At 45.0% G+C, this 25,112-nt stretch overlaps 1 protein-coding gene across 1 annotated transcript in view; it reads right to left on the bottom strand.

Annotated features, from left to right (window-relative positions):
• Positions 1-24,128, bottom strand: part of E75 (ecdysone-induced protein 75) — a 65,617-nt gene extending 41,489 nt beyond the window's left edge. Inside the window, exon 1 of the mRNA XM_014358517.3 lies at positions 23,917-24,128. Coding sequence (XP_014214003.2) covers positions 23,917-24,043 — 127 coding nt within the window. The 5' untranslated portion in view covers positions 24,044-24,128. The remainder of the gene's footprint in view (positions 1-23,916) is intronic.
• Positions 24,129-25,112: the final 984 nt, after the last annotated feature.

Raw genomic sequence — 25,112 nt, 5'->3', positions numbered from 1 at the left:
AAAAGAGATTGGCATTGATGGCGTTCGTACACGAGTTTGAATGAAAATGGTGGCACAATCGTTTCGGTTGGCTGCTCTTCGTTCCATCCGCACACCCATGGAAAATGCACGGCCGTCACGTCGATTGGCCGCCTACATGCAAGCCAAACGCAAAAGAGGGCAATGGCCGCGCTGAAACGAAAGAAAATGCATACACGCGTGTATATACGTATCATCGAGCGTCAATCAAAAAAAGGGACGCGGCCCGCTACTCCGAGCCTCTGTATATGTGCCGTGCAATTGCAGCGCTGGGGATTATTCGCTAACACGTCGGTGACAAGTGAGCGACGAGTTGGGTGGATTAACTGGAGCGCCATGTTACAGTATACCAATGTGTACATTACCCTTTTCGCGGTGTTTGGGCCTTATTTCCCTCTGTTTATAACTGAACATCGCTCGTACCGCTTCTGTTATGTCTATACTCCCTCTCAGTGAGCCCAACTATTGTGTATACAGCCTTGGTCGACTTACCTTTTTCTTATACGATTTGTACAAGAGCCCGGTAGGATATTGTTGGACGCATGTTTGCGATTATGATAACGTATCTTTGTATACGGTATACAAGTTTCTCAATGTTCGATACAAAGTATATACCTACTTGGCTGGTGGTGAAGAAAAAAAAACAAACAAAAAAACCACTTTTTGTCTTTTTGAGAAATAACGATAAGGTATCGTTGAACCTCGATGATAAAAATATTTTTGTTTTGTTATTTGGGTTGAACGTGTTAATGGTATTTCAAATGAGCTTTGTTTGCGGACTTACGGAAAACCACGGGGACTTTGGCTTCGAGGCATGTCAGGGTTTGAATGTACAACTCACCTGGAACAAAAGAAAAAGAAAATTATTATTTACTATTTTGTAATTGTATGTGTCTTGTAAATCTAATGAATTTTTCCCCAAGAAACTACAATCATCGTCTCAACCCGTAAAATGCGATTAAAAGAAATGACATCTGGTCTACATTCCAGTTGAATCAGTAGAACGAGGGAGTTGATTTATCGATTTTTTTTTTTTAATTTTATGCATCACAAGAAAGGGCTCGCCAACTTTTGGATGGTAGAGTTCGTTGCAATCAGTACATATTCAGGGTCTTCGATATTCTCGGATGCACGAAAAAGTAGACGTCCGCGAGTGGGTACGAAGCACAAAGGAAGGTGGGAAAGGACGGCCGTGCACAAATCCACACCGAGAATTGAGCTGTACCCCTCTGCCCCTCTGTCTAACTGTACACGCGAAAAGTTCACCAGCTCCCTCGACGGGATTAAATATATAACACGATGGCCAATCGAAGACGCGACGGGGGAGGGAAAGAAGGGGGGGAAGCAGCGAAAACGTTACTCGCCTGCACTGATGCAGTCTCCAGAGGATTTCTATTGTGCTCTGCTTCGCTGCACCTCGGAGGTGCATTTGCACTGTATGCACATTTTATGTACGACAGAGTCCCGGTGTTTGTGCGAGTGACCGATGCACCCAACTTGAGTATAAGCTATTCGGCAAGTTCAGGGTTACGGGACGTCTATATAGGGGGTGTTTATTAGCTCAACTTTTACGAATATCATTGTACTCCATCGTGAGAATGGTTTGCAGATTTTTTGTTTTTTTTTTTTTTCAACTTTGCTTCGATCACCATTAATTTTTCAACCTGGTTTTCGCTTTTCACCGGCAAAGAGAGCCCTCGCTCAATTAACATTCCGCGATCGTATCGGACTCGTTTTCGATCAACGCGCTCGCTTCCTCGAGATATTATTACGAAATTATCCTGCTTGCACTGAAGTAAGGTAATTTCATTACTGGAGAAAAAAAAAGAAAAAAAAAAAACAAAAAAAAGTAAGAAATCCCATTGCAGTAATAAACATTCCTCATTCTCTGTATATGGATAAAAATAAAAGAAAAAAATATAATGATAATTACAAGCCATCGGCGAGCGAAGGGGGGAAAAGGAAGAGCCGCCGAAAAGAAAGCCTGACGAACGCGCTCGACGAAAGAGCAAAGTGAAACAAAATGAATGAGGAAAAGAGAGATAAGAGAAAAGAGGGCCAAGACCGAGGGGGAGTCAAGAGGGTGTGTATGTATATACACAGTAAAGCCAGAAGGAGCCAGAGACTTCGTATACACACACTTACACACAAGCCAAAGGAGGATGAGGCACGCGCGCCGCGGATGCAGTTTGTTGCCCGGTGACCGAGTTCATCGCACCTCGGCCGAACGTTCGTTCACTCCTCTCTTCCTCCGCCTCCTTTTGTCTGTACCTATACATGCACGCTCCTTCGACAGTAGTGCGGTGCAGTGCCCGTCCCCGATCTCTTATGTGTGTGTGCCTACCTCTCCTCCTTATTGTACATTACACGCGCTGAAATCGAGAATCTTCGTCTCGAAAATCCGAAAGTCATATCGCTTGTCGCTGTTTATCTCGGTTATGTATCACATATCAAACAGGAAGTGGGGGAGAGAAAAGCACAGGCCACGTGCCTATACGTATATACAAACATACCCCGCGTGGACTAGCTCGCTGATACATGTATATTTTTTCCGAATTGTCGTATAAACACAGGCTCCTCGCGCAAGTATACTTACACGTTTCTCTCACGTGTGTCTTCCATTCCCGAGGCCTTGAACTGTCGTTTGGTTGAACGTGTCTTTTTTTTTTTTTTCGCACAAGCGCTGCTCCTTGTGCGTCCTTTTTATTCTCTATCGCCGAGCGGAAGCTCTGGATGTGTATGTACGCACATAAAATCACGGGTTGAATAATTTTGGCACATGCCACCGCGATCGCTCGTTTTTTTCTTTCTTTTCATCCTCTAAAATTACACATAAATATACTATTCCCCTGTCGTTTGGTTTTATTTTTTTTCGTTTCATCATGATGGGTGTTTGCGGGACTCGGAGATACGACGACACAGCGCGCACGTGCGCCCGTTTCGCGGTGGGAAAATTATAATTTCAAATTTCGCTATGTTTCGCGACGACAGGACCAGTTTTTCGGCTCCACGCCGCAGGTTATTTTCGTGCGATTGTACCACCCCTTTGGAAAAAAAAAAAAAAAAAACACCCCATCTCGAAAACACAAAAAAGCCCACCTATGGGCACAAGCGTATAGGTATACAATCGCACCGTTAATCCCGAAAATCGCACTACCAGCTCTAATGACCGAAGCTGTTAGCGCTCGAGGGAACCTTGCAAGTTCCGCGAGCTTTGCGCTAACGTAAGCCAACACGCGCCCGCATGTGTGTACTTATATAAATTACACGAGCTCTCGGGAGTCGCGTTAGCCTCCGCGTTTACGCGCGAGATCGACCGAGACCGTAAATAAATGTATGTCTGTGTGTGCTCGTGCGTATGTACGGAGAGAAGCAAAGTCTACGCAAATACAAGCACACACGTACAACGTACGGACAAGCGTGCACATTTGCCCCGCGTACCGCTAGAGCAATTTGCATCTAATCCAGCAGTCACTCTTGGCAGTTTCTCGCGCGTACCCATACCTACCTTCGATACGTATACACATGGGCAGCGCAGTTTGGTTGGGCCGAACGCCAGGCCGAGGCACATTGAGACTTTACGTGTACACGTGCCTGCCCACAATACACACACACACACACACACACGTATATATTATTATTATGTGTACGGTCGAGAAAAGATCGATGACCGTGCGAGCGGCCTGCACTTGCGCTTCCTTCGCGCGCTCACCTTCCTCTCATCCCGTGCACCAGAAAATATATTGCACAATATGTGTCTGCCCTTATCTGTCTGTATCTACTACTCGAGCATTGCCACCTCCATGTAACACATGTCTGCGCGCGAGAGTCGTCGGTGCACCAGTATGCTCGTGAACCACGTTGCTGTTAAACGATTTTTTATCGTCATTTTTATCCACTCGAAACGTTGCTGGATTACGAGCTTGCACCGTCGAGTACAGGTATACAACAAAGAGTTCATTGTTGGCCTCGTGATCTCACTCTCGAGGGCTCCACGAAAAATTTAATAAAAGATGATTGCGTACTGTTAGTATAATCATTTGGTCTTTGTCCCGGTTCACGTTTTATATATATACGTTGTATATTAATAAGCATGCTCCCAGAGCTTCGGTCACCGATTTGTTTGAAAAATTTCAACCGACAGAGCACACGGTCACCTAAACAGAGTAACCTCGATACAAGTGAGGAATGGCAATTATTGACGAGGGAAAAAAATTAAGTTGGAAGATCAAGTTCTCCTTTCTCGTGAGAACCGAATCGCAGCAGTGAAAAAAAAAAAAAAAAAAAAAAAAAATGTTAATTTTCGCCCGTCCGCGAGGTAATCCGATCCTCCGTCAAAGTACAAAACGCATCGGAATACTCTGGGACGCCCCTTTCGTGCCTCGACGACGCAAAAAAGGCCCATGAAATAACAGCGAGCTCGAACACACAGCCAAACGGTGGCAGCAGGGTCAGTGCCTCCGCCACACTGCATGTTACGAGTTAACCAAAAGAAGAAAAAATGGAAAAAAAAGGAAAAGAAAAAGAGCGAATAATAAAAATGGTCCCCCCGCCAGTGCACGCTCGCTTGCAATTTACCTCGGCTCTCGCTACTGAGCACCGAAGGTATGGTGCGCGTGTAAACTCTTCTATACCTACGTGTGTATGTTTGTACATGTATAACCATAAGCATTTTACCTGCATCAGAACTGTTGGTTTAGCTTCTCTTTCCCCCTCTCTCTCTCTCTCTCTCTCTTTCGCGGTGTCGTTGCCCTTTTGTCAAGGGTCTACGTACTTGACGAGGGTTGCCTGCCTCCGGCTCGTGTGCACATGCACCTAATACCTATACGCGCGTGTGCTGTGTACCGTTGCTCGCCTCGTTTTCCGCGAGAGTATACATGTACACGTATACATTATACGTACATACAAGCTGCACATACAAGTACATAATGTAGGCAGGCATAGCTGCTGTGTGCGTTTTCCATCTTCAACGAGTATCTTTTCTTTTTTTCATCATCATTCGCGGGTTGGATCGCGAGGACCGTAAGGATGTTAGTTTTTTCTTTTTCGCAAGGACCGAGGGAAGAGTCGTTGTTTCGAGAGTCGAGCTCTCTCTCTCTCTCTTGTGTACATTTGGCGAATGACAATAGGTACCCCTATATAGGAAACTTTGATGTACGACCAGAGGGAAAAAAAGAAAACAGTTAAACTAGTAAGCAAATTGCGTCCAATAGAGTATACGGTATGGGAAACAACGACGCGCGAGCTCGTATACCCAGTCCGTGAGTAACGAATGCAAAGCCCGCGATAACAACCAAGCGCGCATCACGGGGTTCGTCCGAGGGCATCGCTCGACTTGCCGCCACTCGTACACGTGATGGGCTACGTATATATATATACGCGCATCAAGTATTCCCGGCGCGGATTCTTATGTCTGCCTATAAATATGCGCGCACGCCTACGCTGATGGCGCGTGCTCTCTGTGATCGGTCATCGGCGTGTGACCCCCGCCCCGCTTGCTCGTCGCTTGAATCGTTGGGCTTTCCTTGCATTTTTGTTTTTGTTTCGTGCATGCATGCGCACACTTAGTATTGTATAGAGAGGTGTGTACCTTAGACGTGTGGCGCATCATCGCTTTTTATACCTCTTTTTGTCTTTCGATTCGAAGGAGTAGATTTTTTAATTGCCGACGTGGCTGTCAAAAGGACATTCTCACGGTGAACCGACCAATGGACACATTTGTGATGTTGAATGAGAATGAAAAAACAAATGACTCCGTAACCAAGGGAAATGATGCTTCATTGAAATAACGCAGCTATAGTCCTCCCACAACAGCTATACCTACCTGCTCCCTGTACATAAAATTCAAAAGGACTGACGGGCGTTATTTCGTATCACGTGAGTACTTGTACTGCAACGAAAGATCCCCGATCGCTGATATGCATGTAACTTTGAAAAAAGCACGGCAAGAGTATATATAACGTAACCACCGAGCTTGGAATCCTTAATGAAGCCTCCCCCATTGTGGCGATCGTGGGCCCTCTTCTCTTGGCGTGTACCAAAATAAACACGTTAGCATATACAATACACGCTGAGGATGTCGAAAGTTCCTACATTGGTTGCCACTGTTTTTTTCCCATTTGATTACAAGTGCGTAGATATGAGTAACTCCCTGCAGGGTGAAGGGACTGTACAGCTTGGCATCACCACTCTGTTACAATCAAACATCGATTTTTGATACCGAGGTAAGGACCCAAAGTGTCAAGTGGACTATACATAATATACGTGTATGTACGATTGATAATATATTTGTTTACCTGCTCCGCTCGAAATCTTAGATGGGTATCATCATTTAATGCGCCATCAAAGTGTGTATCAACTCTCTCTCTCTCTCAGCTCGTGACTCAACAATCGAGGACGTTCATCTTGGGCGACCTCATTTCGAGTCTCGCGCGCGTCGATAAGCACACGATGGCGATGCGTTACTCCATAAAGCCAAAATCCCGACTGTAACGTGTAAAATATATACATTTGTATCCATACAAAAAAAAAAAAAAAAAACAACAACAACAACACACCCTGCTCGGGCTTGTGAAAAATTCAAGCATTTTATCCAACTCCAGATACAAGAAGTAGAGCCGAGTAAATGAAGGGGAACTGAGAGAGAGAGAGGGCCGCGCGTTCCAGTTTCGGGTGTCCGAGTGCACGCGCGTGGGTATAAAACAACGACGATAATGATAATCCAACTCGCGGTCTCGGACTCGGAGTAAAAGGCACGGCGTGCACGCGGAGTCCCTCGAGCGTGCAGCGGCGGAGCGAGAAAATGAGAGGAGGACTTGGGTTAGCGAGCGCACAGCCTGCACTCGGTCACTCACCTCGGCTGCCCCGGTCTTCTTCTTCTTCTTCTTCTTCTTGCTCCACATGCACGTGTGTATATATATACACACACACACACACAGAGAAATGCATCACCGAGAGAGAGAGTAATGCACTTAATGGCTAAAAAGGCCGCGATGAGCTGCAACAGCTCGCGGGTGAATGTGCCCGCAGGCATTTGGCGTTGAGCGCACGGGAGAGAGAGAGAGAGCTTTGATTTCTAATTTTAGAAGAATCGGAAAAATCGTGCAGTAGCTGCAGCTGAGATGCTGCGTACATATATATTTATATACATATACGTGTGCACGCGTGCGTGGAACAAAAAAAAAACAAGGGAAACCGCGTAATGCCAGAGGTAACGCCGCGGGGGAGTCAATGAACTCTTCCTGCGGGCTCTCTACCTACAAAGTTTTTTTTTTTTTTTTTTTTTTTTTCCCCAAGTACAATTAAAATATACTCAGGCTGGTGCATTCCTCGTTTCTCAAAAAAGGGGCACTTTGGTCGAGGGCACTTTTGCTCCTTTCGAGCGATCCCGTCGAAAAAAGGTTCACGGCGAAAAAAATAATCTTTCCAGACAATGGCAATAATGGCACACGGGAGTGCAAACGCTCGTGGCAACCAACCATGTACATGATATGTACTCTCAACGGAGAAAGTAGTCGGACCGCAAGAGAGTTTATCATCTCGATATCTCTTTCTCCGCGGACGTGCAGCGTAAACGTGTGTGTGTGGGTATATAGGCGAGACGCGAAATTACGTGTCAAGCCGTGACTATATGCGTATAGGTAAGTAACAGGTTGACGCGGCTCTCGTGACAGCGTATATATCTATTTAAATATATATATATGTCTGCGTTTTCATTCGGTCGTCACTTTTGTATGTAGGTACATGCGATATGGAAAGTTGTAATGGATGGCTCGTCGGCGATCTAATCTCGACGTCTGTATTACCGGGAGAGAATCGTATACCCGCGCATCTACTCCGGGGCGTTGAATGGATACATTTATTTTCGATCGAATGGCATATATATATACGCAGTACGAGTCTCTACACAATTTGTACGACGAGCTCGTAAGAGAGTTTTGCGGTGTGTCGTGCAGGAATGGCACCTGATTTGGAAGGGAAGAAAAGAAATCACACGTAATCTAATCTATGGCGGATAATCAAGGCCCCGATGCGTAACATATAGTGGAAAAAAAGACCGTGCCTGTATAAAATTACGTAAGCCCATGATCCAGTAAGTCGAGCGAGCAAAGGAAAACGAGGGGAGAGAGAGAGAGGAGCCACGAGAATTTGGTTATTCGGTCAGCGGTGCTGTGTGCATGGCACATAATATACGACATAGATACAACCAATCCAACGGATAACTCAGTGCAGCAACAACATTGGTATTGTATGCATGAGTGTACCTGTGCATGTGACGTAAATAAAATTTTATTTGTACGTATGGTCATTGATTTTTGTTTTTCCTTCGTGACGCCAATTAGTCGTTCTTGCTACAGACTTTTTCGTTTGGTAAAAGTGAAAAGCCACGTAATGTAGGTGGAAATGGGTGATTTTTATCGGTCAACGATACCGAAGCACTTATACGCTTGATGACTCCGTGCGTATACCATGTGCACTGTGCTCGAGGTCGTTGACCTTACTTTCATGGAGATAGAAAAGAGTTAGAAAAAGGAAAAGGTGGAGCAAACATTGTTTTTTTTTTTTTCCCCGGCAATTATAACACCTCGCTTGCAGCACAAGTTGAATGGCAAATCGCGAGGAAAAGGAAAAAAATATAAGGCTGCGGTACACGAGGGGAGGAACGCACGCGCGCTCTATCGCCGACGGAAGCTCTACTCGTGAAAAAATCTGACCCGGAAGCAATGCCGGCGGAATAGGCAAATAGACAAGTGCATGGGGGCGGCACATACATAAAACACACACATGCACGTGCAGCGTTTGCTAACTGCATTTTATACACATGTACAACTATACTGGGCATGAATCTCCAGCACTGCGTGTACCCAAGAGTGCATCATATAGCGTGAGTAATCGGTCCCCCATTGATACGAGGAGGAGGTTATCGGCGCACACATACATGCTAGCAGGAGGTTCGTTGAACCGTGTGATTAGTGTATACCTGTTGGCCGCACATTTGTGACCTGTGTATGTGAACGAGAGGAAAGAGGCTCAAAGTAGTGTTGTCCTTATCAAATCTGACAAAGTCGACCAGTGCCTTGAAATAATACCATTATTTTGTAGTCGTCAAATGAGTTTACAGTTTGACTTTGAAACAAATTTCAAAACCACATTATTCGAGACCATCAGAATGAAGTTGTTATTGCGGAATATTAAATACTTTCTACAATCTAGAGATGACGTCTCGAAATGACTCGGTATAATATTTGTCGAAACTTGGAAATAAGCCCACAGTCCCTCGCAAGATAAGTAGGTATAATGATAAGTATATACAAGCTAAGTTGCGCGCACTAGAAAGAGGAAGCGCGCAGTGGGTCGTTGCACTGTACGTGTGTTCATTCTCTCACTCTCCAGGGCACCGAGGCAGCAGCAACAGTCTGCCCCTTTGGTATGTATATGTAGGTATACGTGTAGGCGCATAGAAGTCGCGTCAGGTCGCTGACTCGTGGGTTTGCGGGCTGTAGCCGCTGCCAAGAGCAAGTGGCGTTCGTGTAACTACACGTACACAAATGCATCATTGGGCTTTTTTTTTTTTTTTTTTCGCTGTCTTTAATTGTAATTTTTTGGCTTTCGTAACGCAAATGTTTTAAAACCATAATTCCAAAGCCAAAATAAATATACAAATGGCACCAAAAGAATAGTCATGGCCACGTCAGCACAACGCAGACGACGTAGCACCCGCATAATGCAAGTAAATATTATGCACAAGAGTTTTACCTATACATACACAATTCCACGCCAAGTGCACCCAGTGGAGAGGATAAGATACACCTATATATATCAGATCTATGATACGGGCACGAGCACAGGGTGACGTTCAATGGGCGCACTTTGGCCGTAGCAATAATCTCCTTCTTGGGTTTCTCTATTTTATTACATCAGGTATATACATACTCGTATACTTACTTCCCTCGCACGCAAAGTTTGCAAATGAGATCGTTAAGGCGTCCGACGCCTCTATGTACGTATTGTATATATATATATGCGTACGCTTGCAGCTGCTGCACCGACCGATAAATAAATCAATGTCCTTTCGAGTGCATCGGTGGCTCGCCTTCGCTATATTTTATACATGTGTATATATTTATACTAATAGGAGTCGAAGTTGCAGTGCCACGACCAGCATGCAGCTGCATAGGCAAACGTGTACAGTTATCCGAACCAAATTCGCGACAATGAACGAGAAAGTCATCGTCCGGCGTTTTATGGTCGTTCGAGCGGCGATTTATAGCCACGAGTTGTATTATATGTGTGCGAGGTAAGGTATATACTTACGCTGGATGCGCACCACGTCTCGGCTTATTTTTAGGTAATAGGTCCTGTGCACTCGAGGTTGCCCTGTTACGAGTAAATTTATGCTCTACACCCGCAGGTGGTCCTACTAGTTGACCATAATACATAAACACGAGGATCAGTTTCGTTTGAATATTACAAGAAAAGTTAGTTTGTTGATTTCTCGCGTTTACCGTATGTGCGTGTAAGTATAATAGACCAACCGGTGCAATGGTTGGACAATTAGCTGGCTTTCTTTTTCAAGAATACGAGCATCAGCGTTATGGTATATGATTCTCGTTACCCGCGACTTACTTTCTTTTATTGCACGTACACACACGCATTGTAGGTACTTTCACGTTTCATTTTCTCTCTCGGCTACTACGCTATTGTTGGTCGTAATGGGCTGCAGAAAATAAAAGTTGCTTCCGATTCACCACGGCGACTTTTGTACTCGGTGTCTCTGGGACGAATTTCATCTCGTTCGTCCAAGTACAGCATATTTCGATCGATCGATGCTAATTGGCGAAAGAGCTTTTCCAATCGCATAAATATATAGCTATTATAGCTCAACTTGTATCTTCTTACGTGTGTGTGTTTGTGCGTAAATTAATATGGCCCATTGATTTTTCGGCTCTCGGTGATTTTGTTTTTTTCAACGATGCATGCAGTTTACATTAATTTACCATCGATTTTGTAAGTACAAATTGACTCAATGTATACTTGTGTAAGGTACGATATCATAATGTACTGGCAAGACTCTCAAATATTGAAGGTACGATGATGCTTCCAACCCTTGTTTGTTGGTGAAAGAAAAATATTCACGTGAGAAAACATTTTTTCAACAACTTCAAAATTTCAAAAGCAAAGATCGAAGGGACAATAGTAGGACCCTTTTAAAAACTCGTAAGAAATTACTCCTGACAATTACGAGATATTTTTGTCGACCTTATTTTTTCACCAAACTTTCGTAAGATCGCCATCACACGTGCGCAAAATCATCCGGGAACCCCATGAAAAAAAAAAAAAAAAACCCTCCACGTGTATGTACTTACAGGGGAATTTTTTCCGGCTCGCCCGTCGTCATCGCTGTCGTACATTGGCCTTATTCCCGGTCACCGGCACTCATTTTCCCCCCAAGTAAACAACCAAGAGAGCATACGAGTCACCTCTTTCCCCGTACACCCAACATGTATACATATATTCCTCGGTCGCACCGTGAAATAACAAAATCCCCGGTCGATCGAGTGCGTCACGCACACGTGGCGGAGATTCAAGCCCTCAATCCCCGCGACCACCTCGCACGGAGAGCTACTACGGTCAAGGTCCTCCCCCACCCTCTTTCTCCTTCTGTTATTCCTTCCTTCTTTCTTTTTTTTTATCATAGCTTTTTTTTTTTTTTTTTTGTCAAGAGCTGTATTACCCGCACGAGGAGGCAAGAGAGGACACGTCACGGTAAAGTTCGATGATGGATCGGGTCGAGATTATTGCGTAAGAGAGCAAGCGAGAGGTTGTTTTTCGTCTTCCTGGCTTTTTACGACCACCGCAGAATTTTCGAGACGACGACGAGCTGATTTACTGCCGTAATGGATACAGCCCCGAGGTATACACGATGATTCAATTTGGCCGAGCGCCTAGAGCTCCATACCTTTTTTTTTTTTTTTCATTCCAAACGGAACTTTTTTTTATTTGGTTGTACAGTAAAAATTATACGCATATTTTTTTTTTTTTTTTTTTTTTTTTTCTTTTCATCGACGTAAAACCTCTTGTTTTGATACAAAGAAGCTTATGTAATGCGTTGTTTGCAGGCCATTACGTTTAATTAGCTGTAAAGAAACGCGAGGTGTATCCACTAAATAATTCACACCTAACGATCGCACGTGCTATTTGTGTTTAAATTGATGCTAATGAAATCAAACGCATGTACTTATAATATATATTTATGAACTACGTTATCCCACAGTCGGAACCATTACATTGGAAGTATCAGCAGTGTTATAACATATGGTGATTACGAGCGCGGATATTTCATTGGTATATACCCGTTGGGATGGACTGCGTGGATACTTGGTGCGTTATATAAGGGTACGGTCTGTTTTATGGAGTCGGAGTGGCGTGTCTGTGAGGTATAAATTTATAAGCCATCGTACGGGTGTACAAAAATGCACGTGTAAAAGATGTAATTCATTTTTAATCGATTAAAATGAAGACAAGCGATTTTACGTTAACACCTTCACGGCTACTTTGGTTTGTTTGTTTAATTTGCGTGTAAAGTTCACGATCCAGTTGATCCATGCAGCTGCAGAAAAACACACGTTCCAGGTTACCGATGAATAATAATTAAGTAGGTTAAGGTTGGTCGGGGGGGATGAAGTAAGACTCGGTATTTTGTTTTTTACTTGATACTTGTCTATACCTGTGTCCCTATAGAAAATACCGAAAAAAAGAAACACTCTACAAAACAGATTTTGAAAGGTTTAGGGGGGGGGGGAGATTCTAGTATTTTCATTCATCTCCCAAGCACATCCTTAAACAGCAAGACGAAAAAGAAAAAAAAATCGCCCCGAGCAAGCATCGGTCGTCGTCATCGTCGACGATAAGGTTAAAGGAAGACCTAGAGGATAAAAAAAAAAAAAAGACTCAAGGTGATATTTCATTATAAAACACACACACACACACACTCAGAAAATAACATTGAAAGAGCAAAGAGGTAAAAGAGGAAAGAGGGAGGGAGAAGGAAGAAGCAAACGGGCAAAGATCGTTGATCCTCGGCTCGAGGTGTCACTGACTCCTCGCACTTGGGTGATCGACCTCAACTCCGCGTGTGCGCCTCCTCCTCCTCCTCCTCCTCTCTCTTTTCCTTCTCGTTCTTTCTGTATAGAGGTACTATGTAAGGATATGTACGTACGTGGTTTAGCTCTACACAGCCATACATATACGCGTATGTAATAAGTATACGCACTATACGTACACACATGCTTGTTGCGTGCGAGCACGTTCACGTGTACGTGTGTGTCTACATACATGAGAGAAGCGTGTGGTGCCAGTGATGTAACGTCGGTTATTCAACCTAAGAGGGAGAGAGAGAGCGCGAGCTTGTGTGTCGGTGCCCCGGTTGAATGCCAAGGCCCTCCTCTTTCTTCTTCTTCTCTTCTCATTCTCCTGTTCGCGTTCGTGCTCGTGTTTATGTGTACATATATTTATATATGTATATATATATGTGTGTTGTATTATGTACGTATCTTCCATAGAACTGAGACAATAATACACGAAGACGATGCAGCGCAATGGGGAAATGTGATCACGCGAGCTGCCATTGAAAAATCGGTAAAAATCGGTATGTATGAGAAATCGGGCTAATTCGATTTGTGGATCTGAAGTCAAGATTTGGTACTGGTCTATTTTATTTTTGGGAAGATCAATCGATAGGTATATTTGTAATACAATATGGATACAATGTCAACAACAGGAGTTACAAAATAGATACGTGGAGCGTCTTGGATCTGAACTAATTTGGATATCACAGTCCTCCATCGCCTCCACCGCTCGACCCAAACAGTCCAACAAAGCTCATCCAAACGAAAACAAACCAAAACGAGCTATTTTAGATCAGAGGAGGAAAAAAAGAAGAAGAAAAAAAAAGAGTCAGCATTAGTAGAAAGTTATTTACGTGTAAGAGTACATTACGCATGGGTAATCGGCAAACACGGCTCCAAACGCCTATCGAAAAGGAGAACGAAAATAAAAAAAAAAGTCGTACACCAAAACGGCGCGCCAAGCGAAAGTTTTTTGGGCTGTTGTGTACTCACAAACTCTCTCTCTCTCTCTCTCTCTCTAACGCTGATCAAACAGCGCCAGCGTTCATTTTCTAGCGGCGAAAGCAAAGAGAGAGAGAGAGGGAGACAAGGATTGTACCTGTGTTGAATCCGTGGTATGTGGAGAGGGAGCCCGAAGGTGGGCCAAAAGTGTTTGTCTACCGTCCGGCTCTACTTCTTCGAGGTTACTTATTATTCGGTCGCTTGAAACGCCCAACTGTGTATATATATATATATATATATATATATATATATATATATATGTATATGTATGTATACATATTATTATATACTCTTAGAACCGGCTTTGGAACGACTTATTACAGCATTCGAGTGAGGCAATGATGATCGGTGTCCGGTGTGTGCGGGCACTTTCCAGCCGATGAGTTTGGACGAAAACAGTTTTTCCCCATCGGTCACGCCTGTAGCTATTTTTGTCGAGAATTTTCCATCAGGAATTTCGTTGGTGGAACTGGTTTTTCGATCTCGATGTACACATGAGTACTCGAATCTCCGCGTGTATATGGAAAACTTTTTAAACCCCGATTGTTGACGTAACGAACAGGTGTGTTGACGATCGAAGGAGATCGTTAATGAAAGATTTATCCAACGTCGATGACGCGAGTGAAAATAAACGTATGTATAGCTCCAATCGAGGTATGAATAACATCTTATGTACAAACGGAAAAAAGAAGCAGATGGGGTCGAGTTACGAGTCGTAAGATGAGCGAATCGGCGTTGGTTTGCAAAAAGGGTAAGAAAACGAGATTTCCAATTAAATCGGTAAAACGAATCCACTCGTCGAGTTAACACCTCCGCCGTGTACGCGTGTAATATATGATTCGGGAAACGTAAGAAGAGACACGAGCACCAATTCACACTTGGGCCATCGAAATCTGATCCCTCGGTCTTTGCCGAGCTGACTCAGCTCGGAAGCGGTAACAAAACAGTGCCGGGAAAAAAAAGATCAAGTACCCACGGGCGAAAGGAATGATGAAAAAACAAAAAAAAAAAAAAAAAAGGGAGGAAGGGAGAACGGGAAGGTCGTTAACCGAGACTCTTATGGGGGGGAGATCGGCATGAGAAATCGGCAGCGATCGTTTCGCGCGGATTACATTCGGGACGCTTCTTCCGATACGTATCGCCAAAGTGGACCCTGCGATGGTATTATACATGTCGCCACGCGCACCGCATCACGCTCTGGAATGTTCTCAACCTTGAAGCTCCGTATAAGTGTACTCGGGCGCGCGTGCTCTTTGCCCGTCTCGGGCGCAGAAATGTGCCGTTACACCCATACACGTCGTTCCGTATCCATTGCCAAGAACTATATATTCGCACACGTGCACACAAAGGGATAGAGGAGGAAGTTTGAGTTTACGATCTTGTTTTGACACTCGCTTGCGGGCGCACCGTCTGTTCTCATATCGACAGCCGTACACTCATTTACTCACCACCTCTCGAATGTCACACTCTCGAGTGTTGCGTCTCGGGTTGATTCTCTCGAGGTCACTGCGAGAGCTAGCGATAGCACCGTTGAACTTTCCACGTATACAGTGCAATAAGTTACCCGAGGTTCAACAAATTAAGACTCCGTCCTAATAGAGAACGAAGCTACAGTCTCCTGTGGGCCAGTGCTTTCGCGTATAATCTTTACAGCCCCCGGGCGCACACGTTTCTCACTCGATTACCATACCATCGGCATAAATCACCCGCACGTCCGAGCTTACGTTACATCAAACGGACACGTGTACATCTCATGAGCTCGCGAAACTTTGTTCGACGAGGGGCTCCCTGCACGAGTCATCGACCCCGCGGGTTTTTTAAGTTCAGACTCGAAAACAGGAAGTCTGATCCATATAAATTCTCCGGCGGGAGTCGGGGGGAGGAACAACGAGCGCGCGCGCGCTTTAACGGTTCGCCAGGTGTGTGCGTGTGTGTGTTACGCGTTAAAACCTGCGGCGATCGACCCATGCCTTTTGTTTCTTCTTCTTGTTCTCCTTTTTGCGGTAGGTATCACGTGACGATTGTACTTGGGCTCACGCGTCAACGTATACACATCCTCCACTTGATTCGTATGTGCAGCTAGTAACGAGTCTATGAAGCGACCTCATAATGAACCATCGCCGTGTCATTGCTCAGGACTATTTTTCTTTTTTCACCGCACCCCGGCGTTGCCGTTAAAAGATCACAAGTAACAATTACAAAAAGCTTGCGATACGATGTAGGGTTAGTTAAAAAAAATGTTGTGACACCAGTGATTCGAAAACAAAAAACTTTTTACCAATAGTAAGAATAATATGCATTTAAATGTTGAGCAGATCGAAGTGTCATTTTGTAATTAATCACTCACACCCCCGAGTTTTCTCGCAAACAACGTCGTGTCGACATAACGTGTACAGAGCAATAATAATTTGTATTATAAACGGTTCGAGCACCGCGTCCTTAATACACCTTGCGAAACATCGGGGGTTATTTTTGTAATTGAGTACAACAATATTTGCCACGCGTTGATTTTCAAGTGGGGAAAAAAGGAGCACTGGGTCACGCCGGCTCCTCGTAATGCTTTTTTGGTTCATGGCCCCCGCGAGCGAGTGGTTTTGGAAATCGTTCTCGATTATTTTCCAAATCTCCCGCTGATGGTGCCGGTGGCCATTGTTTCGTTTTCTTTGACTTTGGTGTTTCGTCAACACTTGCGAAAAGCCTCGCTGGAAAAAGCACGCGCGTAACAAAACTTTCGACGCGACGTTGCTACGTTTGCGTGTGTTTTGAAAAAAGCCCCAGTCAAACGGGTGGAAAGTGAAAACGAGAAGAAGTTAGACGAATGTTTGAACACGAAGAAGAAAAATAAAAGGGAGGGAGCACAGCCGGGGCTCGGGGAGAAAAGGATATTCAAAAGAGTACGTGTACGTGGACGCAGATGTTGTCGTCATATGGTTGGGTAACGCAACGGAGCGCAAATAGGTCGCAAGGGCAATGACCAAAAGTCGGTAGTCAGCAGTTACACACCATAAAACTGCGCGAGAGCACTATATATACACATGTATTTAGCCGTGGAGTTAAAATTTGATTAAGCCTCGGGACAGACTTTTATTTCCACCGCGCCAGTGTACTTGTATTGTACCCTTACGTGTACATGTATAACATATACGTATACGAACAATATATATTCACGCCAGCTGGTTGCGCAAGCGGCCTCTCGTCACTCCCGCTTCTTTTTTTTCCTTGTCTTTTTTTGTTATACAATTGTGTGCCCAACAGCGATTTCTGGTGACCGTGACTTCTCTCTCTCTTTCTCGTTCTTTAATTTTTTTTCACGCTAGGTATTTATCGGAGGCTTTTTTTTTGTTTTTATTTTTCAGTTTCAAAGTCAAAGTGGAAAATCTACACTGCCAATGTTAAACAAACAAATGGTGCAGTGACTAACGAAATATGATTTCCCCCTTGGTTGATTTCTCGCACAGGTTTATGCGAATTTTGTTTAATTGTATTGGTATGAAGGTAAAAAGGGTGAAAAAACTGGATGCAAAAAAGTGAAATGATGAAAACGTAACATAGTTAATTTTTCCCTTTCCGAGTCATCGCAGTGGGCATTTCCGTATTTCTAAGCGATTCCTTGAATCGCGAACTGCGATGCGCGCATCAACTCTTTTTTTCGCTTTTTTTTCATACCAACAGAGCCATATCAGTTGACGGATGGGAGACCACAAAACTCGACCCAATAAGTGAAGTCAATAATGGGTAACAACATTTCCTTCTCAAACCACCGAAAATACCGATTCACTCGACTTTGACTCTAGCCTTTTTTTTTCTAGCGCCTACAGCCCGTTGCGTAAGCGGCGCTAGACGTAACTCGAAGATCGTAAAAAAAAGGAGAGCTGCACGCTGTATTAGTTGTAAAAAAAAAAAAAAAAAAAAAAGCGAGAGAATGAGCGTGAAGAGAGAAAGAAAAAATTTTAGTGGGCCGCACGATTTGACAGAGAAAAAAAAATAGCCTGCGTTTCGTACAACGCTACAGGCGCCCACTCGATCATAGACGCGAATAGCTGGCCTCTTTAAGATGCATCCAACTCCCAGCTGAACCTTAAAATTTCTTCTCTTTTTGTTTCACTCTTGCTTCGACACGGCCAATTTATGATTTACAAAATACTCGCGTGTACCGCACAACGAGACCCCGTAAAAAAGAGATTCATCACAAATGAGTATAGGAAGAAGAAAAAAAAAATGAGCGAGACGAGGGAGGTACGTCACGGGCAATATATCAGCAAAATCGCGAAAGGAGCGTTGAAAAATCAGCGAGCGTGTAACTCGTGAAAGCCGACACTTTGTATGGGTAGCAGCTGTTAACACGACCAACACGTGTCGCTCGTGTGAGAGAGAAAAAATTGTAGTGCTGCGACAGAATGGTGAAAAAAAAAAAAAAAAAAAAGTGGCAGAGGGTGGAAAGGTCGCGGGGATCGGCATTGACACGCTTACAACCACCCATCCCGCTTACACAGTTCTCCGCACCTTGTACATTCTCTCTCCAGCATTGATTGCGTTACGGTGCGAGTATGCGTCCACGGCGTTGACTCTTTTTTTTTTTTTTTTTGTCATTCAAGCAAACGATTTCTGCAATACTGCACATCGCACGCTAGTGATGGAAGAGGCGCGTGCATATAAAGATACGCGACGGATTCATAATCGATGAGGTGTCCTGTTTCCACGCAAGTGTGTATGTACAGTAGCCGGGGACTGACTCATGTGTCAGCGTTACGAGGTTTGATGGTTTTTCGATTGGACGCGGATAGGAGGGTGTCATTGGCTGCACAGCGCGCGCGCGCCCGTGTTTGATCGATGGCGAGTTTATTCGATAAGCGAGGGGCTACCTAAATATACTACCGATTGCGGCGACGTGTCGTGGCCCACTTTATAATGCGTACAGTAACTTTTCTTTTTTTTTTTTTTTACTCCTAAGAATTTTATCGATCAGCGTTATAAAAATAGCCCATGGTTATTGTAGATATACACGGGAAGTTGAGAGCCGATAAGGGAATTTGAATAAAGAAAATCGTTGGGGCATTTGCCGGTCGGTGTCACTGCATAAAATATACATGTCCATGGGTAAAAAAAAAAAAAAAAAAGTGGCGAAAGCGAGTTACGTAGAAAGTAAGAACGAGCACCTCTTGAACGCATCTGTACGCTCGAGTGCGAATAAAAATATTCCATTGTCGGCGAGTTGCGTAATCCATCCCCTTTTTTTTCATCGGTGGAATTTGATATTTCGTGGTTCGAGAGTTTAATATTATGTCCATGTAAAATAAGCAAACTCCGCGGGTTACGTACCTCGGGCCGGACACACATGCATCATCACAACAAAGAGCAAGTACGCGCACTCACACTTGTGTATCAGCTTGGCCTTGATTCGGGCGGGGTTAGCGCCCGACATCCAGGCCAAGCGGTTACCACCACCACCACCACCACCACTGCCGCCGTCGTGGAGTCGCTGATGCTTGCTCATGAACGGTTTATATGTATACGTAAGCTTGCCCAATCGTCCCCGTGCCCCCCCCTCTCTCTCTCTCTCTCTTTCTCTGCATTTGTGTGTCAGCACCGTAGCCACACTACCATAATACCCCTTCGTATCTTAATACATAAACATGTATACATATGTGTACGGGATCGCGTGTATATATATATGTACCTATACGGCCGAATGAGGTCTCCCATTCGAGTTGCCATACTTATATGCTGATGCGAGAGTGTAATATACTTACGAAATTCCGTTTTGGAAGCGCAACTTGCGACGGCCCCTGCTCTCCTTTTCCGTTCTTATACCCTACATAGCTTCTTTAAGCATTATAGTTCCGTTGTATAGATATCGTATAGGTGTATAATTATACATACATGCGTACATGAGCTTAATCGCTCTAAAAAATGTTCTTATCTGCGTTTTTTCTTCACCGCGGCGTGGACTTAATACCCACGGATAGTGAGCTTTTTTTTTTTTTTTTTTTTTTGCTTGCCGATCAACAGCATTGGTGACAATTGTGGTCCTTTCTTCTTAAAATCCTTAAGCGGGTATACAAACGCATGCAACCAAAGCGATCGTAATCCCTTTTGTTTGAAGCCCACGCATATCGCCGATGGGGGTGGCAAAAAAGGCACCCACAGCGCGCAACACGAGAGCTGCCGGTCTCTTTACGCGCTTTCTCCGAGTCCACCGCGATCGAGAGTAAAAGCTGCCCCGGGAGGAAGGAGAAAGAGCCGAGCTGGGTCTCTATATACATAGCACGTGCGCCGCGCGAGGCTCGATCATCGACGCGGAGAAAGGTGAAAGCACTCACTCTCTCTCTGGCGCGTACACGCGTGTGCTGCTTGTTGGGGGCTTTTTTTCCTTCCTTTTCCTTCATTATCATTCATCCGAGAAAGAAGAGCGCTCCCAGAGTCGTAATTTGCAAGCTCAGCCCTCCCCGTTTTTTTTCCCTTCCTCCGAGACATTTGGGATCGAGAAGAAACGAGGCGGTGAAAGCGAAGGTTTTTTTTTTTCTCTTCGTCCGTACGTCTTTCACCGGCAGCTCACGCTTGCGTAACGATTACGACAGCCTCGGAGGAATAAGGAAAGAAAGCAGCTCCCACTGTAAGGATCGTTGGGTGTACAACCCGCTGATATTTGGGTACTATTAACTTTTGCTTTTCACGTAATCGGCCAACTTTGGGTTTTTTGCGTGCGACATTTTATAGTCTCCATCAATCACCAGCATCCACTTCCCATTCAATCTGCTTTCATCCGCCACGGGCTGGGTTTACGATATCCATGATCCAGTTTCAAAGATTCACTCGGGGCATCGAGGCCCAAATTGAAAATTACCCGTGAACCCAAGTTTCCTCCAGGCGACGCGAGCTCTCTTTCGTCAGCTGCGGGCCACGAAAATATCGACGACGACTGTGGCCTCGAAGAAAAATAATAGAAACAGAGGGGGGCGGATGTAGGTGTTTATACGAGAGAGAACGAGCACTATACGTACACGTATGTAACCCACACACGCGAGCGCTTGTAATGGAGTGACTCAGCTAGCGTTCCTCTGACGTAATGGGCGAAGGGTCGAGAGAGAGAGAGAGAGCGGGCGTAAGAGCCCCTCGATCGGCTGATCTTTCTCCATTTTCTTCGTTTCGATCGGTATGCACATGGTAACGTTTTAACATTGCCAGCAAGTCGAAATCACATGGTGCAGGGACTCATCGTCACACATGCTCTGGCCAATGGGCGTGTGATGGAGATAAACGGAGAGAGAGGGAAAACGAACCGATTTTTTCGAGGCGGGGAAAAACCCATGCGCTATCGTATCAGATCGATGTAATGAAAAAAAAAAAAAAAAAAAAGGATTCGTTACGAAATCGCGAGCGTGGAAAACCACTCCTTTCTCCGGTTTTTTTTTTTAAGATCTCATAAATACACGCGCGTCGCCTTGACCGATTCAACGAGCCATTTGAAAAATCGTCTCTAGACCCTTTCTTTTTTTTTTTTTTTCATGCGCAAGTAGAGCACGCGTGCTCGTCTAATCTAGATAAAAAAGGAAGAAAAAAAATGTAGCGAAGGTACAGCAGTGAAAGCAGGTCTTTTTTTCGGGAGCTTTGCGCAATTGCGACACGACAAGTAGATCGCTCGCTCTTGGGAAACGCGCGCCTGTAAACGAGGGACCGTAATGTGGACCCCGAACAGCGTACACGGACATGGACAAAGCCGTAACCCCCTGGCCCATTTATTTTGTCCGGATCCGCGTGCTTGTCTCTCGTCGAAAAAAAAAAAAAAAAAAAAAAAAAAAGGTATCTCCAATAGTACTACAATGCTGTATACACAATAGCATGCCAGCCCATTAGTCCGTCTCGTCGATTTCGTGCTCCATCCGTCAAGATCAAATTTCAACGCCACACCAACACAGATCGGCTCGATTTTAATCCAAATATCATAAGCAACAGCACGCGCGTGTCCCTTTACGTTCATCGTAAATCCATTTCTCTCAATCCAAGTGAACGATAAACCTCTTAGAAGCTGCCAAGTATCGCGAAACAGAGGGTGTACACCTTTGCCAGACGGACGGTGTGGTAAGTGTATACAGAGAGTTCGAAAAGTCGCGCTTCTCTCGTCGCACATCCGCGCGCCATCTCGGCGATTCGCGAGGAAGCGCCCGACACCACCTCCTCCTCATCTCGCAACACCTTTTGCAACCAACGAGTCGCCGATCGCTCCCTCCCTCCACGCGAGACGAAATAAGAGTGGCTGGGAAGCAAGTTTGGGGTAATCATAAGCACGTATAATTATTACGTTCGAGTACGGAAGCAGCTCAATCTGAGTACACATACATAAACATAACGATGCAACAGATCACTTGGATCGCGAGATGGAGCTGGCATCGAGGCCCATCTCCTCCTCCACCTTCTATGTCCACCTCTGTGTTGCCACCTCCTACCGGCCGACTGACGCCAGAGCGCAATGTCAATGTCAGCAGGCATCACGTGAGAACAGCAGCAGAGCTATCATCTCTCTCTCTCTGTTTGTGCCCTCCTCCGGAAAATCGATAGCTTTTAGAGTCCATACTAGTGTATGTACGTATGTGCATTACACGGTATAGAGTATCCCCGATTCCCCGAACGAGGATAAAGAGTGAAAGAGAGGGAAGCTGCACGATACACATACCATTTCACGCGACCATACCTACATATGTGTACGCAAGTACATAGACGCGGCAGCGATTGGCCTTCACCTTGTGCGCAAGGAGGTGCATGTATACATATATATACATGTACGCGCTAGCTGCTCTTCAGGGGTGAATTAAGAGGGAGAATTCGTTGGAGGGCGAGGCCAAATGGACCGAAATCCTAGATGTTGCCCTTGACTCTGTGCACGGAAGGACGTTCTTGAACAAACATTATATACGAGGACGAGCGTAATGATTTTTTGTTTGGTTGTCCACTCGAAATTGTATCTTTTTCTTTCCATGTGTTTAATACAAGGGAATTCGCTTGTACGGTGTATGTGGGCCGTCGTAAGGGAGTTACGTGGCACTTGATGATTGTTGCAAAAATCTCAGGAGGCTTCACGAAAACCTCGGTGTGCTCGCGTCCAAGGGTCCTACCGAAGCAGTGATTCGCGCGATGAACTGGCCCTCCTCGAGTTACCTCGACCCTTGCCTACTGTGCGGGAAAATACGTCCAACCGCCGACGTCCCCATTGTACGCACTCCGGCCTTTACCTGTCGTCCCTCAGACGTGGTCCTTAACTGCTGCGTATAGAGTGCCCTGTCGGGTCTCAACACGTAAATACGCCATTTAAATTTCTAGGCCAAACGACGGGGTCGGGGCATGATGGGCGGTCGGGCGAAATTGTTTAGCCACCGAACAACACCAACAATCATCGTACCACCCAAGAACGAATCCCTCCTCGGTTTCGAGGTTGTTATGTAGACATTTATTTTCTTTATTTCCTTCCGCCCGACGTGTATATGATTGCTTACGACGCGCTCCCGCTGTGCTGCTCGACTTTTCTCACGCGTGTACGCGCCCTTGGTTTTGGCGATTGCAGCGAAAAGCACGTGAAATAAAATACACGTGGAAAGGGTGACGATTACAAAACGTTCCTGCCGTGTTTTAAGGACACAAGGGACAGGGGCACGCACAAGTGCCGACTAACGGCCGAAGCGAGCGTACATGTATACCCCCTGCCTCCGTTGGCTCTGTGAACCGATTCGTTTCGAAAATCATGTCCATCTAATCTATCCATGCAAACACAGCCTACCTCCGAATCGTGGATCGAGACTACCACCGCTGCTAATCGAGCACCTCGACGCCTCTTCCATTGCCCGCGTCGAATCGTCACACTGGGCCATCTTGCTCATTACAATAGAGACCAGGAGCATCAGCATTAGCAACGCACGGAAATCGCAATAACAACCGGGGGATCACATTACAGGACGCGAGCTGTGGCGCAGAGGCGCCCATACGAGCGGTAACGAGCGGGGCTACTGAGAGCAGCACGGGCTTTTATTTGGCTCTACGCAGCTTTTTCGAGCGAGATATCGCCCACTTCGAGTTTCATTGCCAAGGATCCAGGTTTAGAGTGAGAGAAGGTGATGCTGTGCGTACATCACATAAGGAGTGGTGGGGGGTGGGGGGGGTTACTCGCGTGTTTGGATCGTATGCGCAAGCTCTGGTGAAACGTGCCCAGATTCGTCGCGGGCCATTATTTATAACTATATAACGCACGGTTTGTTATTCAACCATTGTTTATGCGAATGCGGAAAAAAAACGATCCATTTTCTGTAATATGGCACATTGATTCGACCTTCGTCCGTGTAAATGAGAGTATATACCGATGTATACGTGTATTTTAGTAGGGGGGGAATAATGGACGATAAACTGAAAATCGAGCGATCGGCGCGAAAAAAAATACATGCAAGGACGTATCGGGTTTATTTTTAACTTTGTGTGTGTGTGTTTGTGTGTTACTTACTGACGTCAAGAGCACCGGGATCGTTAAAGCTTGCAATCGATTGGTGTGACTTACCTGAAACAGAAAATAGAAAATAGTTATTAATACGCGCAATACCTAGATTATTTCTCAATATTTCATCTGTACCGCAATTAGATACAGTCTCATTGTTTATCCTATATGTATCAAATGGCTAACTTTATAAAAAAAAAATACTATAAGTATACGCTTGTGCGATATTATCATTATGTTTCACACCAAAGATAAATCATTCGATTGCGGTTGAAAAGATTCGAGACGCATCTGTGGAGTAGTCGAGTTCGGCAGCAAATCTAAAAAAGCTCGCTTCACGTGTACGAGAAAATCAATCCGGCAAACGATCGTTGACGATCGCCAAAGCTTCCGGGGAATATATCAAAGTCTCGCATCCATAGCGGCGTCAAAAGCTCGCAGTCCGCGCAGGTACAGCCAACATATATATATTTCAGTTCTAAAAAAAAGGG

The sequence above is a fragment of the Copidosoma floridanum genome, unplaced genomic scaffold, assembly GCF_036245765.1.
Source record: "Copidosoma floridanum isolate Cflo_tuat_1 unplaced genomic scaffold, Cflo_Japanese_pri ptg000030l, whole genome shotgun sequence".
Classification (NCBI taxonomy): Eukaryota; Metazoa; Arthropoda; class Insecta; order Hymenoptera; family Encyrtidae; genus Copidosoma; species Copidosoma floridanum.
This window is presented reverse-complemented; position numbering and strand designations above follow the sequence as displayed.